The sequence below is a fragment of the Magnolia sinica genome, chromosome 18 (assembly GCF_029962835.1).
Source record: "Magnolia sinica isolate HGM2019 chromosome 18, MsV1, whole genome shotgun sequence".
NCBI classification, from domain to species: Eukaryota; Viridiplantae; Streptophyta; class Magnoliopsida; order Magnoliales; family Magnoliaceae; genus Magnolia; species Magnolia sinica.
Window position 1 is genome coordinate 17,279,827 of NC_080590.1, and position 13,753 is coordinate 17,293,579.

General features: G+C 38.7%; 1 protein-coding gene across 1 annotated transcript; it reads right to left on the reverse strand.

The window, feature by feature from the left end:
* Positions 1–9,513: 9,513 nt before the first annotated feature.
* On the reverse strand, positions 9,514–10,347 carry LOC131232548 (dehydration-responsive element-binding protein 1B-like). The gene has a single exon (XM_058228851.1). The coding sequence runs from the start codon at positions 10,281–10,283 to the stop codon at positions 9,606–9,608; it is 678 nt and encodes a 225-aa protein (XP_058084834.1). The 5' UTR covers positions 10,284–10,347; the 3' UTR covers positions 9,514–9,605.
* Positions 10,348–13,753: the final 3,406 nt, after the last annotated feature.

Below are 13,753 nucleotides of genomic sequence, written 5' to 3' on the forward strand. Positions count from 1 at the left end.
ACCATTTGGACAGGCCGTGTTTATGTATTAACTCGAAATTGATGGAGCAGACCTGGATGTGCGTCGGAGCTATCCGGAAGAGCGGGGTTCCCTGGAAAGAGGGAACCGCTATTATGACCATGATGAAGCTGTCCATTTTTTATGGACAGCATTGGAAGGGCCTGGCAATTTGTGTCGGATGGCCGTGTTTATATCTGTATTTGCAGGGACCATACCCTTAACCTTAACCTATAACCTAAACCTCAACCTTAACCTAAACCTAAACCTAAACTTATGACCTAAAACCTTAACCTATAACCTAAACCTCAACCTTAACCTAAACCTAAACCTAAACCTAAACCTTAACCTAGACCTATAACCTATAGCCTTAACCTAAACCTGTAACCTATAGCCTTAACCTAAACCTAAAACCTAAATGTATTATCAAATCCTTAAACCTAAACCTATACCTAATCCTAATCTCAACTCCCTCACCTAAACCTAAACCTAAACTTGAAAACTAAAACCTAAACCCGATTCCGAACCCGAACCCGATTTCCTAAACCTAAACCTTAACCTATTCTCAATTCCTTAAACCTATTGCTTATAACCTAAACCGAAACCAAAACCTATACCTAAACCTAAACCTAAACCTAAACCTAAACCTATAACCTATAGCCTAAACATAAACCTAAAACCTAAATGTATTCTCAAATCATTAAACCTAAATCTGAACCTGAACCTAAACCTTAACCTAGACCTATAACCTATAGCCTTAACCTAAACCTGTAACCTATAGCCTTAACCTAAACCTAAAACCTAAATGTATTCTCAAATCCTTAAACCTAAACCTACACCTAATCCTAATCTTAACTCCCTCACCTAAACCTAAACTTAAACTTGAAAACCAAAACCTAAACCCGATCCCGAACCCGAACCCGATTTTCTAAACCTAAACCTTAACCTATTCTCAATTCCCTAAACCAATTGCTTATAACCTAAACCGAAAGCTAAACTGATACCTTAACCTAAACCTATAACCTATAACCTAAATCAAAACCACCTTTCCCTAAACCTTAACCTAAACCTATAATATATAACCTAAATCAAAACCAAAACCAAACCTAAACCTAAACCTAAACCTATAACCTATAACCTAAACCTAAACTTAAAACCTAATGTATTCTCAAATCCTTAAACCTAAACCTACACCTAATCCTAATCTAAACTCCCTAACTTAAACCTAAACCTGAACTTGATAACCCAAACCTAAACCCGATCCTGAACCCAAACCCGATTTCCTAAACCTAAACCTTAACCTATTCTCAATTCCCTAAACCTATTGCTTATAACCTAAACCGAAACCAAAACCTATACCTTAACCTAAACCTAAACCTAAACCTATAACCTATAACCTGAATATAAACCTAAAACCTAAATGTATTCTCAAATCCTTAAACCTAAATCTAAACTTTAACCTAAACCTTAACCTAAACCTATAACCTATAGCCTTAACCTAAACCTGTAACCTATAGCCTTAACCTAAACCTAAAACCTAAATGTATTCTCAAATCCCTAAACCTAAACCTACACCTAATCCTAATCTCAACTCCCTCACCTAAACCTAAACTTAAACTTGAAAACCAAAACCTAAACCCGATCCCGAACCCGAACCCGATTTCCTAAACCTAAACCTTAACCTATTCTCAATTCCCTAAACCAATTGCTTATAACCTAAACCGAAAGCTAAACTTATACCTTAACCTAAACCTATAACCTATAACCTAAATCAAAACCACCTTTCCCTAAACCTTAACTTAAACCTATAACCTATAACCTAAATCAAAATCAAAACCAAACCTAAACCTAAACCTATAACCTATAACCTAAACCTCAACCTAAAACCTAATGTATTCTCAAATCTCCAAACCTAAACCTACACCTAATCCTAATCTAAACTCCCTAACCTAAACCTAAACCTAAACTTGATAACCCAAAGCTAAACCCGATCCTGAACCCAAACCCGATTTCCTAAACCTAAACCTTAACCTATTCTCAATTCTCTAAACCTATAGCTTATAACCTAAACCGAAACCAAAACATATACCTTAACCTAAACCTAAACCTAAACCTAAACCTAAACATAAACCTAAAACCTAAATGTATTCTCAAATCCTTAAACCTAAATCTAAACCTGAACCTAAACCTTAACCTAAACCTATAACCTATAGCCTTAACCTAAACCTGTAACCTATAGCCTTAACCTAAACCTAAAACCTAAATGTATTCTCAAATCCCTAAACCTAAACCTACACCTAATCCTAATATCAACTCCCTCACCTAAACCTAAACCTAAACTTGAAAACCAAAACCTAAACCCAATCCCGAACCCGAACCTGATTTCTTAAACCTAAACCTTAACCTATTCTCAATTCCCTAAACTAATTGCTTATAACCTAAACCGAAAGCTAAACTTATACCTTAACCTAAACCTATAACCTATAACCTAAATCAAAACCACCTTTCCCTAAACCTTAACCTAAACCTATAATATATAACCTAAATCAAAACCAAAACCAAACCTAAACCTAAACCTATAACCTATAACCTATAACCTAAACCTAAACTTAAAACCTAATGTATTCTCAAATCCCTAAACCTAAACCTACACCTAATCCTAATCTAAACTCCCTAACTTAAACCTAAACCTGAACTTGATAACCCAAACCTAAACCCGATCTTGAACCCAAACCCGATTTCCTAAACCTAAACCTTTACCTATTCTCAATTCCCTAAACCTATTGCTTATAACCTAAACTGAAACTAAAACCTATACCTATACCTTAACCTAAACCTAAACCTAAACCTATAACCTATAACCTGAACATAAACCTAAAACCTAAATGTATTCTCAAATCCTTAAACCTAAATCTAAACTTTAACCTAAACCTTAACCTAAACCTATAACCTATAGCCTTAACCTAAACCAGTAACCTATAGCTTTAACCTAAACCTAAACCTAAAACCTAAATGTATTCTCAAATCCCTAAACCTAAACCTATACCTAATCTTAATCTCAACCCCCTCACCTAAACCTAAACCTAAACTTGAAAACCAAAACCTAAACCTAAACTTGAAAACCAAAACCTAAACCCGATCCCGAATCCGAACCCGATTTCGTAAACCTAAACCTTAACCTATTCTCAATTCCCTAAACTAATTGCTTATAACCTAAACCGAAAGCTAAACTTATACCTTAACCTAAACCTATAACCTATAACCTAAACATAACCTAAAACCTAAATGTATTCTCAAATCCCTAAACCTAAACACACACCTAATCCTAATCTCGACTCCCTAACCTAAACCTAAACCTAAACTTGAAAACTCAAACCTAAACCCGATCCCGAACCCGAACTCGATTTCCTAAACCTAAACCTTAACCTATTCTCAATTCCCTAAACCTATAGCTTATAACCTAAACTTAAACTAAACCTTAACCTAAACCTTAACCTAAACCTATAACCTATAGCATAAACTTAAACCTAAACCTGTAACCTATAACCTAAACCTAAACCTAAAACCTAAATGTATTCTCAAATCCTTAAACCTAAACCTAAACCTTAACCTAAACCTATAACCTATAGCCTTAACCCAAACCTATAACATATAACCTAAACATAAACCTAAAATCGAAATGTATTCTCAAATCTCTAAACCTAAACCTACACCTAATCCTAATCTCAACTCCCTAACCTAAATCTAAACCTAAACTTGAAAACCAAAACCTAAACCCGATCCCGAACCCGAACCCAATTTCCTAAACCTAAACCTTAACCTATTCTCAATTCCTTAAACCAATTGCTTATAACATAAACCGAAACCTAAACTTATACCTTAACCTAAACCTATAACCTATAACCTAAACCTAAACCTAAAACCTAAATGTATTCTCAAATCCCTAAACCTAAACCGACACCTAACCCTAATCTCAACTCCTTAACCTAAACCTAAACCTAAACTTGAAAACTCAAACCTAAACCCGAACCCGAACCCGAACCTGATTTCCTAAACCTAAACCTTAACCTATTCTCAATTCCCTAAACCTATAGCTTATAATCTAAACTTAAACCTAAACCGTAACCTAAAGCATAAACCTAAACCTAAACCTAAACCTGTAACCTATAACCTAAACCTAAACCCAAAACCTAAATGTATTCTCAAATCCTTAAATCTAAATCTAAAGCTTAATCTAAACCTTAACCTAAACCTATTACCTATAGCCTTAACCTAAACCTGTAACCTATAACCTAAATATAAGCCTAAAACTTAAATGTATTCTCAAAGCCCTAAACCTAAACCTACACCTAATCCTAATCTCAACTCCCTAACCTAAACCTAAACCTAAACTTGAAAACTCAAACCTAAACCCGATCCCGAACCCGAACCCGATTTCCTCAACCTAAACCTTAACCTATTCTCAATTCCCTAAACCCATTGCTTATAACTTAAACCGAAACCTAAACTTATACCTTAACCTAAACCTATAACCTATAACCTAAACATAAACCTATAACCTAAGTGTATTCTCAAATTCCTAAACCTAAACTTACACCTAATCCTAATCTCTACTCCCTAACCTAAACCTAAACCTAAACTTGAAAACTCAAACCTAAACCCGATCCCGAACCCGAACCCGATTTCCTAAACCTAAACCTTAATGTATTCTCAAATCCCTAAACCTAAATCTACACCTAATCCTAATCTTAACTCCCTAACCTAAACCTAAACCCGATCCTGAACTCGAACCCGATTTCCTAAACCTAAACCTTAACCTATTCTCAATTTCCTAAACCTAAACCTAAACCTTAACCTAAACCTAAAACCTAAATGTATTCTCGAATCCCTAAACCTAAACCTACACCTAATCCTAATCTCAACTCCCTAACCTAAACCTAAACCTAAACTTGAAAACCCAAACCTAAACCCGATCTCGAACCCGAACTCGATTTCTTAAACCTAAACCTTAACCTATTCTCAATTCCCTAAATTTTTATCTTGTAACCTAAACCTAAGCCTAAAGCTATACCTAAACCTGTAACCTAAACCTAAGCCTAAAGCTATACCTAAACCTGTAACCTATAACTTAAACCTAAACCTAAAACCTATTGCTTATAAGCTAAACCTAAACCTAAACCTAAATGTATTCTCAAATCCCTAAACCTAAACCTACACCTAATCCTAATCTCAACTTCCTAATCCAAACCTAAACCCGATCCCGAACCCGAACTCGATTTCCTAAACTTAAACGTTAACCTATAACCTGATATAAACATAAACCTATTATCTGCACTTATAACCTAAACATAAGCCTAAAACCTAAACCTAAACCTAAAATCGAAATGTATTTTCAAATCCTTGAACCTAAACCTACACCTAATCATAATCTCAACTCCCTAACCTAAACTTAAACTTAAACTTGATAACCCAAACCTAAACCCGATCCCGAACTCGGACCCGATTTCCTAAACCTAAACCTTAACCTATTCTTAATTCCCTAAAGCTATAACCTATATACTATAACCTATAACTAAAACCTAAACCTTAACCTAAACCTATAACCTAAGCCTAAACCTTAACCTAAACCAAAACCTATAACCTAAACCTTAACCTATAACCTATAACTTATAACCTAAACTTATAACCTATAACCTAAAACCTAATCCTGAACTTAAACCTAAAACCTAACACCTAAAACTTAAAACCTAAACTTGAACCTATTTTAATGATCAGTTTTATTTTTAAAAAGTGCTCACTTTTTTGGAAGAAGTTTATGCAATTCTTCATGGTTCTAAATTATAATGTTTTGTTGGTTTAATATTTTTTTCAGGTGAAAGACACAAAAAGAAAATTGTTGTTGATTTTTTTTTCTTTTTTTAGTTATGATGTTAAACTTATATATATTTATGTGTGGATGAATGTAATGTGGATAAGATTGCTTGTGTTTGGATGAATGTAATTTATGTTGGATTTATGTAGTTTGGGTTTAGATGAATGTAGTTTATATTTGGATTTACGTAGTTTAGGTTTAGATGAATGTAGTTTATGTTGGATTTACGTAGTTTAGGTTTAGATGAATGTGAATGTGAATATGATGAAATATATTATATAACAGGTGTATATCAAGAAGAATATGATGATGTAACAGGCGTATATTGACCCTCTTATAAGGGACGGTCCATGACAGTCCTTTTGAAGGACGGTCCATGACCGTCCTTTAAAGGCCCATAACAGACGGACTACAGCAGTCCTTTTAAAGGACAGTCGATGGCCGTCCTTTTTTAGGACGGTCCATGACCGTCCTTTTTTCGTCAATAAAAATTACGGTTTTCGACCGTCCTTTAAGTAATATGACACGTTAAAATTTGACGGCCCTTGCGACGGTCCATGACCGTTCTTTTTGGTCATTTGAGACGGTTTTGGACCGTCCTTTTTTTGCAGTTTTGGCGTAATGCACCCTGGTGAGTCACAACTCAACTTACATAGAAGTGGGCTGGGCTCGGTGTAGTAACGGATACTTATCTCTTGGTGCCATCTTAGACTGGCCAATTTGTATACTGGTTGTCTTTTAGATCTTGGCCATTGACCACGTGGGTCCCACCTGTATACCCATAGTTTAAAAATTAGGCTGGTTTTCTCATTAGTTCGGCCAGAAGATCGAGTGCTAAGAAAAATGTAGGACAATTAAGTTAGACCAATAGTCCACATTCTATGTGTGGCCCACCTGATATGTAGAACGGGCCATTTTGGGCATGGGAGCACCCGTGCAAAGGGCTGTGAACGATTCATGTTAGAATTAGATCCTAGAGTATCCATCCCTGGGCAGATTTTGGGTCTGCTGGGTGCAGTTCTTTTTGGGTCTGGGTCGCGTTTACAAGGACCAGGGATAGGATCTGATTGGATACAGTCAGACTGAAGTTGTGATTCAGTCAGATTGAAGTTAGGACTGTCAAAGGACATTCGATAGTCAGGACCACACAATAGATGGATCAAACCTCACATGTGTGCCCTTTTGACACATGTGCACTGTGTAAATGGGTATTCTTACAAGCAAGCTGGTTAGCAATGTAATACTTTTATTAGGTGAGCTCAACATGATCAACGATTTAGATGATTTAACTACTTATTAGTGGGTCACACTATATTTGTGATTAATTCAAATATATTACAGGGTGGTGCGCTTAGACTACGTTACATAGTCACATTAATTCAGTTGGACATGCACTCTATTAAACACTTCTAAAAACAGGGTTTATACAGAGTATAAACCTATGATTAGTTAGGTTACTCCATTGCCCTATTCTATAAATGTCTTGAGCTCCAAACCGATACGAGCGAAAAATGTCTAATTGAAAATGTTTAAAAAAAGGGTGTGAGGTGCATAATTCTTTTATGATCTACATAATTGATACATAAATGATCATTTATTTTTATGATCTCTATAACTGATTCATAGACCATCCATTAATTATTCCGTGCATCAATCATGGTGGATCAATGCAGGTAAATCAGTTGTGAACCCCTTTTTTAAGGCCAGATCTAGACTGCCTATTCATGTATCACTTGTGATCAGATCTGAACCATTTATTTTTATATTCAGTGATCAGATCTAAACTGTTTGTTTGTGGGTATTTATAGTTAGATCCAGACCATCCCTTCATGAGCATTCGTATACAGATTTGGGCCTATTGTTCAAGCAATGCTCACTAACTGCACCCCACTCAATCCAGTTTTAATTGGGTCAAGACAGCCAAGCCCACTCAATCTGAAACCCCACTTTTAGCAAGCCCAATTTCTAAACGATTTCAAAAACTAAAACCCGACCAGTTAGAATTGGGCCCAGTCCATACCTGGTGAAGAGGAGAATCAGTGCTACTCAGGCGAGTAGCTTTCACTTCCAGTTATTGACAGTTGGAGAAGACCGAATTAGTCGTAAACACGAAGAAAATGATAGAGATCGTTGACAGTTACTTTCCGCGGAAACGCGTGAGAAGAAAAGGAATAGGGAACATGAGATTCAGAGGCCGCCATTGAAGTGGGCCCCACTAAACAGTTGTTGTTTCACCGTTGAAAACGTTGAAGACAATGAAGGACGTCACTAACTTTACATAAAAGGTTTTAGGTATCCTCCAGCTGGGAATCAGGAGGATGTTTCTAATAGAAGGCGACTCGTGGCCTTGTGATGGCCAGAAGTGGCGTTTATGCGGCTCATGCGTTCGTACGATGATCTGTTGCACCACTGGGGCCCACATGCAAAGACGGACGGACGATCAGAACGGTCCACCTTTCGGTTATATGCGACGGAAGCGAATTGCGTCCGACCGCCGGTCTGACCTAGCCACGTCTGACCAGATCTGTGTAGGGGACCACCGTGATGTATCTGTATATACAAGCCATCCATCCTTTTTTCTCAGATCATGTGAAGGTAGGCCAAAAAATGAGGCAGATACAACGCTCTGGTGAACCACACCAAATACGGACGCAGATTTTAAGCCTTTGGTAGGGATGCAAGGTGGGGTCCACCATGATGTTTATGAGAAATCTAACCCAAGCTCATTTTATTGTATGCGACCAAAATTACTGAGTATCCATGACTCAAATGTACCATACAAGATGAAACAGCAGGAAAAGGAATTCCTACTTTGAAACCTTCTTAGCCTCCACATTGATGTTTACGTGCCATCCAAATTGTTTATAAGGTCATTTTCACTGGGATAATGTGAAAACACAAGAAACATGGACCTATAAAAAACTGTGGTCATATTAATATTTCAATGGTGGTCGCTAAAACTCCACTGTTTCCTCTAGTGTGACCCCTTTGAGTTTTGTATCCACATTAACGAATGGACGGTTGGATTTCTAACAAATATCACAGTGGCCCCACCAAGAATCCTTGCGTAGTAACTTCATGGGAAAGGCTTTCATCTCTGGCGTGGTTCACTAGAGCTTCGGATCTAACTAATTTTTGGGAACATACCTCAACATGATATAAGATAAAGGATGGACGAAGTGGATAAACAGATACATCACGGTGTGGGCCCCACACAGATCTGCCCTCGGTGCTGGTACGATGGAATGGGGCCCACATGCAATGCCAATGTGTGGGGCTCACTGTGATGTATGCATCACATCTAATCTGTCCATCATGTGGGGACTATCCACCCTTCTAGTTGAACTTTTTTTTTTTTTCTGTTCATCCATTTGCTGCCATTATTGGACAATTCAAGTTCATGATCTGCACCATTCGCAGCCTGGATGTGGTGGGACTCACTTGTGGGGTGGATGGACTTTCCGTGAAGTTATGGTACATCTGATTTGTATTCACTCTTGTAGTGACTAAGGGGATAAATGATTGCTAATCAAGAAGATTTTTGAAGCATAACAATTTAGTTCTCGTACACGTGATGCGCTCATTTGGACCCACACAAAATAAAAGGTATGGTACAATATATTTTATATATATATAGCTCGTGCTTATGGGCTAATTGGGTTCCACCCCATATTAAAAAATAAAAGGTTGTGGACCCCATCCCTACACCATAACAACAAGGGAGCAAGACTCTTCATCAAATTGAGTAGCTCCACAATGACACATCAGCTTCGATCTCCACCTCATCACAGTGGTACCCACCTCCAAAGAATGTAGGTGGAGAAAGCAGCAATCCCTCTGCCATGCTAGCTAGCAATCTTGGCATGCCGAAGATCGCCTCCTCATCCATGTAAGACACATTCTCCGTAGAGGCTGTTGGAATTTCTGGCATTATATTACCATCATCGTTAGAAGCATTGTAAGATTCGGACGGCCGAAAGGCTTCCGCAGCCTCTGCAGCAGCCTTCTGTATGTCCCGAGGACAGCTGGACGCCGGCACAGGCAAACGCCATGCTGAATCAGCAAAATTGAGGCACGCCCTTCGTCCTCTAAGAGCCAATGCAGCAACGTCATGGGCCCGAGCTGCCATCTTAGCAGTCTGAAACGTCCCAAGCCATATACGGGACTTCTTGTTTGGCTCGCGCACCTCACATACCCATTTTCCTCTATTCCTTTGCCTGACGCCCTTGTAGACGGGATGCCGCGTCTCATGGAACTTCTTCCTCCCAGCCCGCCGCTTCGGGCCACTAGTTGCAACGGTGGCGTATACTTCCTCATCCGAGATAGTGCAACGGGTGCTGCTGATGGACGTCGACGAATTGTCGGATGCGTAATATGGGTTGAAATCAAAGTCATAGCTGAAGAAGGTTTCCATAGGAAGTGGGAAGTGATAGCAGCAGTAGTGTTGAAAACTGAAGCTGGATTGGTTTTGGTTTTGTTTTTGGGAGTGTTTGGAATGCTATCTTCTTTTTAAGTGGTGTTCGGCTTCCAATTTGGTGGGTATGCGCAGACGCTGCGCACACGTCCGAGCCTCGTTATGTACAAAGCGGCCGGAACTTTTTCAACATGCACGTGCGTACAGATAAGACTTGAAACGTTTTGTCGTCCATCTCCGGAAAGCAATTTTCTCCAGGGAAGGTGATTCGATGATTGGTAGACACGTGTAGAGATCTGGGCAAGCGCACCGATAATATGCCTAAGTTCTTACATGTGTACCCTCCCTCGAATGAGAGTCCGTCTTTGACTGAAAGACCTTTTTTTAATTTCCTGGGCCCTCGCTGGTGTCTAATATCTTATCCTTATTTTCGGCAACAGTGTCTTACTTGTGCATAATCTGGATCGTACTTTCAGCTATTCCCCTCATTTTCTTTTGAATAAAAGTGACCTGTGAAGAGAGGGCTGAAGAAATTAGCGGCCCAGATTGATGCTATTGGCTGGTTATGTGTTCAAATGCATTTAGGTGGACATACGTACGAGGGATTATCAGCTGGCAGAAAGTGACAAGGATTGGGACAAGGTACGTGATTGACTGAGACTCGAATGGGTGGGGCGGACGCGTTTTGGCTAGTGACGCTGCTACCAGCCAGGTGGCCAGTAGTCGGTGCTATATGGACCCCCACCGTGATGTATGTGTTTTATCCATTCCATCCATCCATTTTGAAAGATAATTTTAGAGATTGATGAGAAAAATGAGTTAGGTCTAAATCTCAGGTGGGCCATGCCATGGGAAAACAGTAGTGACTGAATGACCACTATTAAAAACCACCATTAAAAACCTCCTAGGGTCTACTGTAATGGTTATTTGACATCTAACCTGTTGATTAGGTCATACAAGCTTGGATGAAGGGAAAAAAGAATAAATCATCTTGATCCAAAAGTTTTGTAGCCCCCATGAAGTTTTTAATGGTGAGCGTTCAATCAATCAACACGGTAATGGATCAACTTTATTTTTGGGATAATACCATAAGATGATATGAAAGAATGAGTGGATAGCATGGATAAAACATATACATCATGGTGGGGCCGGCAGAGCACCAAACACTAGCCATTGGCTAGTGGTAGGGTGAGTAGGCAATCCGTTTCGGGTAGGGCGGGATGCGGATTTTCGACCAAAGCCTTTCGCAGGAAGCTCCTGCCCTGGGAACCTAGGTGGGCTCACATTGATTTCTGTGAGAAATCCACCTCAACCATCAGTTCTGTGAGCTCATTTTATAACCTAAGATAAAAAATGAGCAAGATCTAATACTCAAGTGGGCTCAAAGCGTGAGGATTGAATGTCCACGATTGAAATATTGGTCGAACCCCGTAATTTTTTAAATCAGTATAACATTGTTTTATTCAGTTCACCATGTAGGAATGACATTATATACAGTATAAAAGGCATGTAAACATCATTATTGACTCAGGAAGGTTTCGGAGAATTTTCCTACCCACCTTTTCCTTTCAGTGCGGCCCACTTGGTTCTCGAATCTTCCTCACTTTTGGCGTCAACTCCTAAAATGAGATAATAAAGTTGATGGATAGGGTTGTTATAACAAACATCATAGTAGACCCACCTAAGCCTCGGGCACATGGGCACATAACTTCGTGTTAAAGGCATTAATAGGAAATTTCAGTGGGGCACTTCCGGGTTGGTCTCTCGTTAATTTTTATTTCCAAACCGTGTTGCATGCATGGGATATCGCGTGTCCAGAAATGTCACAATTAGTGAGGTATCGCTTTTGCAGTCGGTCAAATCATCACACTGGTGCATGTAATATAGTAACCTGATAGCTTTAATGATGATGTTGGCCAATCACACGATGCAGTAAAACATAGATTTTCTGATTTGCTAGTTGAGGATCCCAAAGCCCACGGGCCGGGTGTAAGAGGAAGCGGACTGGCTGGGGTACCTCATGCAGGCTATACAGCTGCTGTATTGGCGTCGGTAGGTTTGTGCTATATCCAAACCGCCCATCTATTTGGTGAGCTAATCTTAAGGCTGGAGAAGAAAAATAAGACAGATCTAACTATAAAGTGGACCACACTGCAAAAGGAAGTGGGGGATTCAATGTCTACCATTGAAACCCTTTTTGGGGTCACAGAAGTTTTGAATCAATATGAAATTTGTTTTTACTCTTCATTAAGGTTTTTTTTTTGACCTTATGAATAGATTAGATGGAAAACAAGCGTTATGGTGGGCTATACGAATTTTTTGACAGTGAAAATCATTATCTCCGCTGATATTTGTGGTGTGGTCCAAATGATCTTTGGATATCACTGTGGGGCCAACGTAACTTTGATCTCGTTTGAACCATTCGTACAACTTGGAGCTTGAGGAGTGTCAATGCTTATCTTTGCACGACACCTACCTACAGCAGCTATATAGTTGGTGTGTGGTACACCAGCCAATCCGCTTTCGGTGTAAGATAAGCAGATCAGCTAATGTGCCACACACCACCAACCTAGCTAGTGTGAGTATGTAAGAAGACGACCACTAACCCTCCCCGACTTCCATGTTATAGGAAGGGTTCAAACTAGAATGAAATTAAAGTTACATGAGATCGATAATAACGTATTTATTATATCCACACTATTTATCCATTTAGCAAGATTATTTTAGATTATGATCCCAAAACTGAATCATATCCAAAGTTCAAGTGGACCATACCACAAATAGTAGTGTGAACACCGATTCTCACCATTAAAACATTTGTAGAGCTTTTATTTTCCATCTAATATGTTTATAACACGGATGAAGAGGAAAAACAGATATTATATTGATCCAAATCTCCTATGACCCCTAAAATATAGTTGTTAAAAAATGTAATACATATTTGGTAATTTTGACTCGACTTCATTTGAACTTAGCTCTCAATAAAGCTATTAGCAATTTCTTTTCCATTATTGCTTAGGGATTTTTGGTCGAAAAAATCGCAAGGGCATTGGGCATGATGTTTGGGGGGGGGGTGCACTTTGGAAGCCCCTCACTGATGTTTTTTAAGTTGGGGTATATCCTGAAAATATTCATACTATCTTGGTAGACCAAAGACGCTTAAAATTTCTAAACATCTGAGAGATATGATTGGTAATAATTATTAGAAAATTTAATCTAGTTGATTCCTTTTTGGACAACCCACTCCCATTCTATTCACAGCTTCCTTTAAAAATCATATAAGATTTAGCTTTGACTTGATGATTTGTCATTTATGTAAGTCAATGGATGTTTACCTGCATTACATACTCATCACATTGCATTTGTTAGATGTGGCGACTAAGGAGTTGAGGTCGCATGATGAGGGAGTGTTGGTTATTTACGAATAAGGAGTTGGAATCACTATGAGGGAGTGTTAGATTATGAGGGCA

Coding starts and splice junctions, on each gene's coding strand:
- LOC131232548 (XM_058228851.1), bottom strand. CDS start 10,283: ATGGAAACCTTCTTCAGCTATGACTTTGATTTCAACCCATATTACGCA.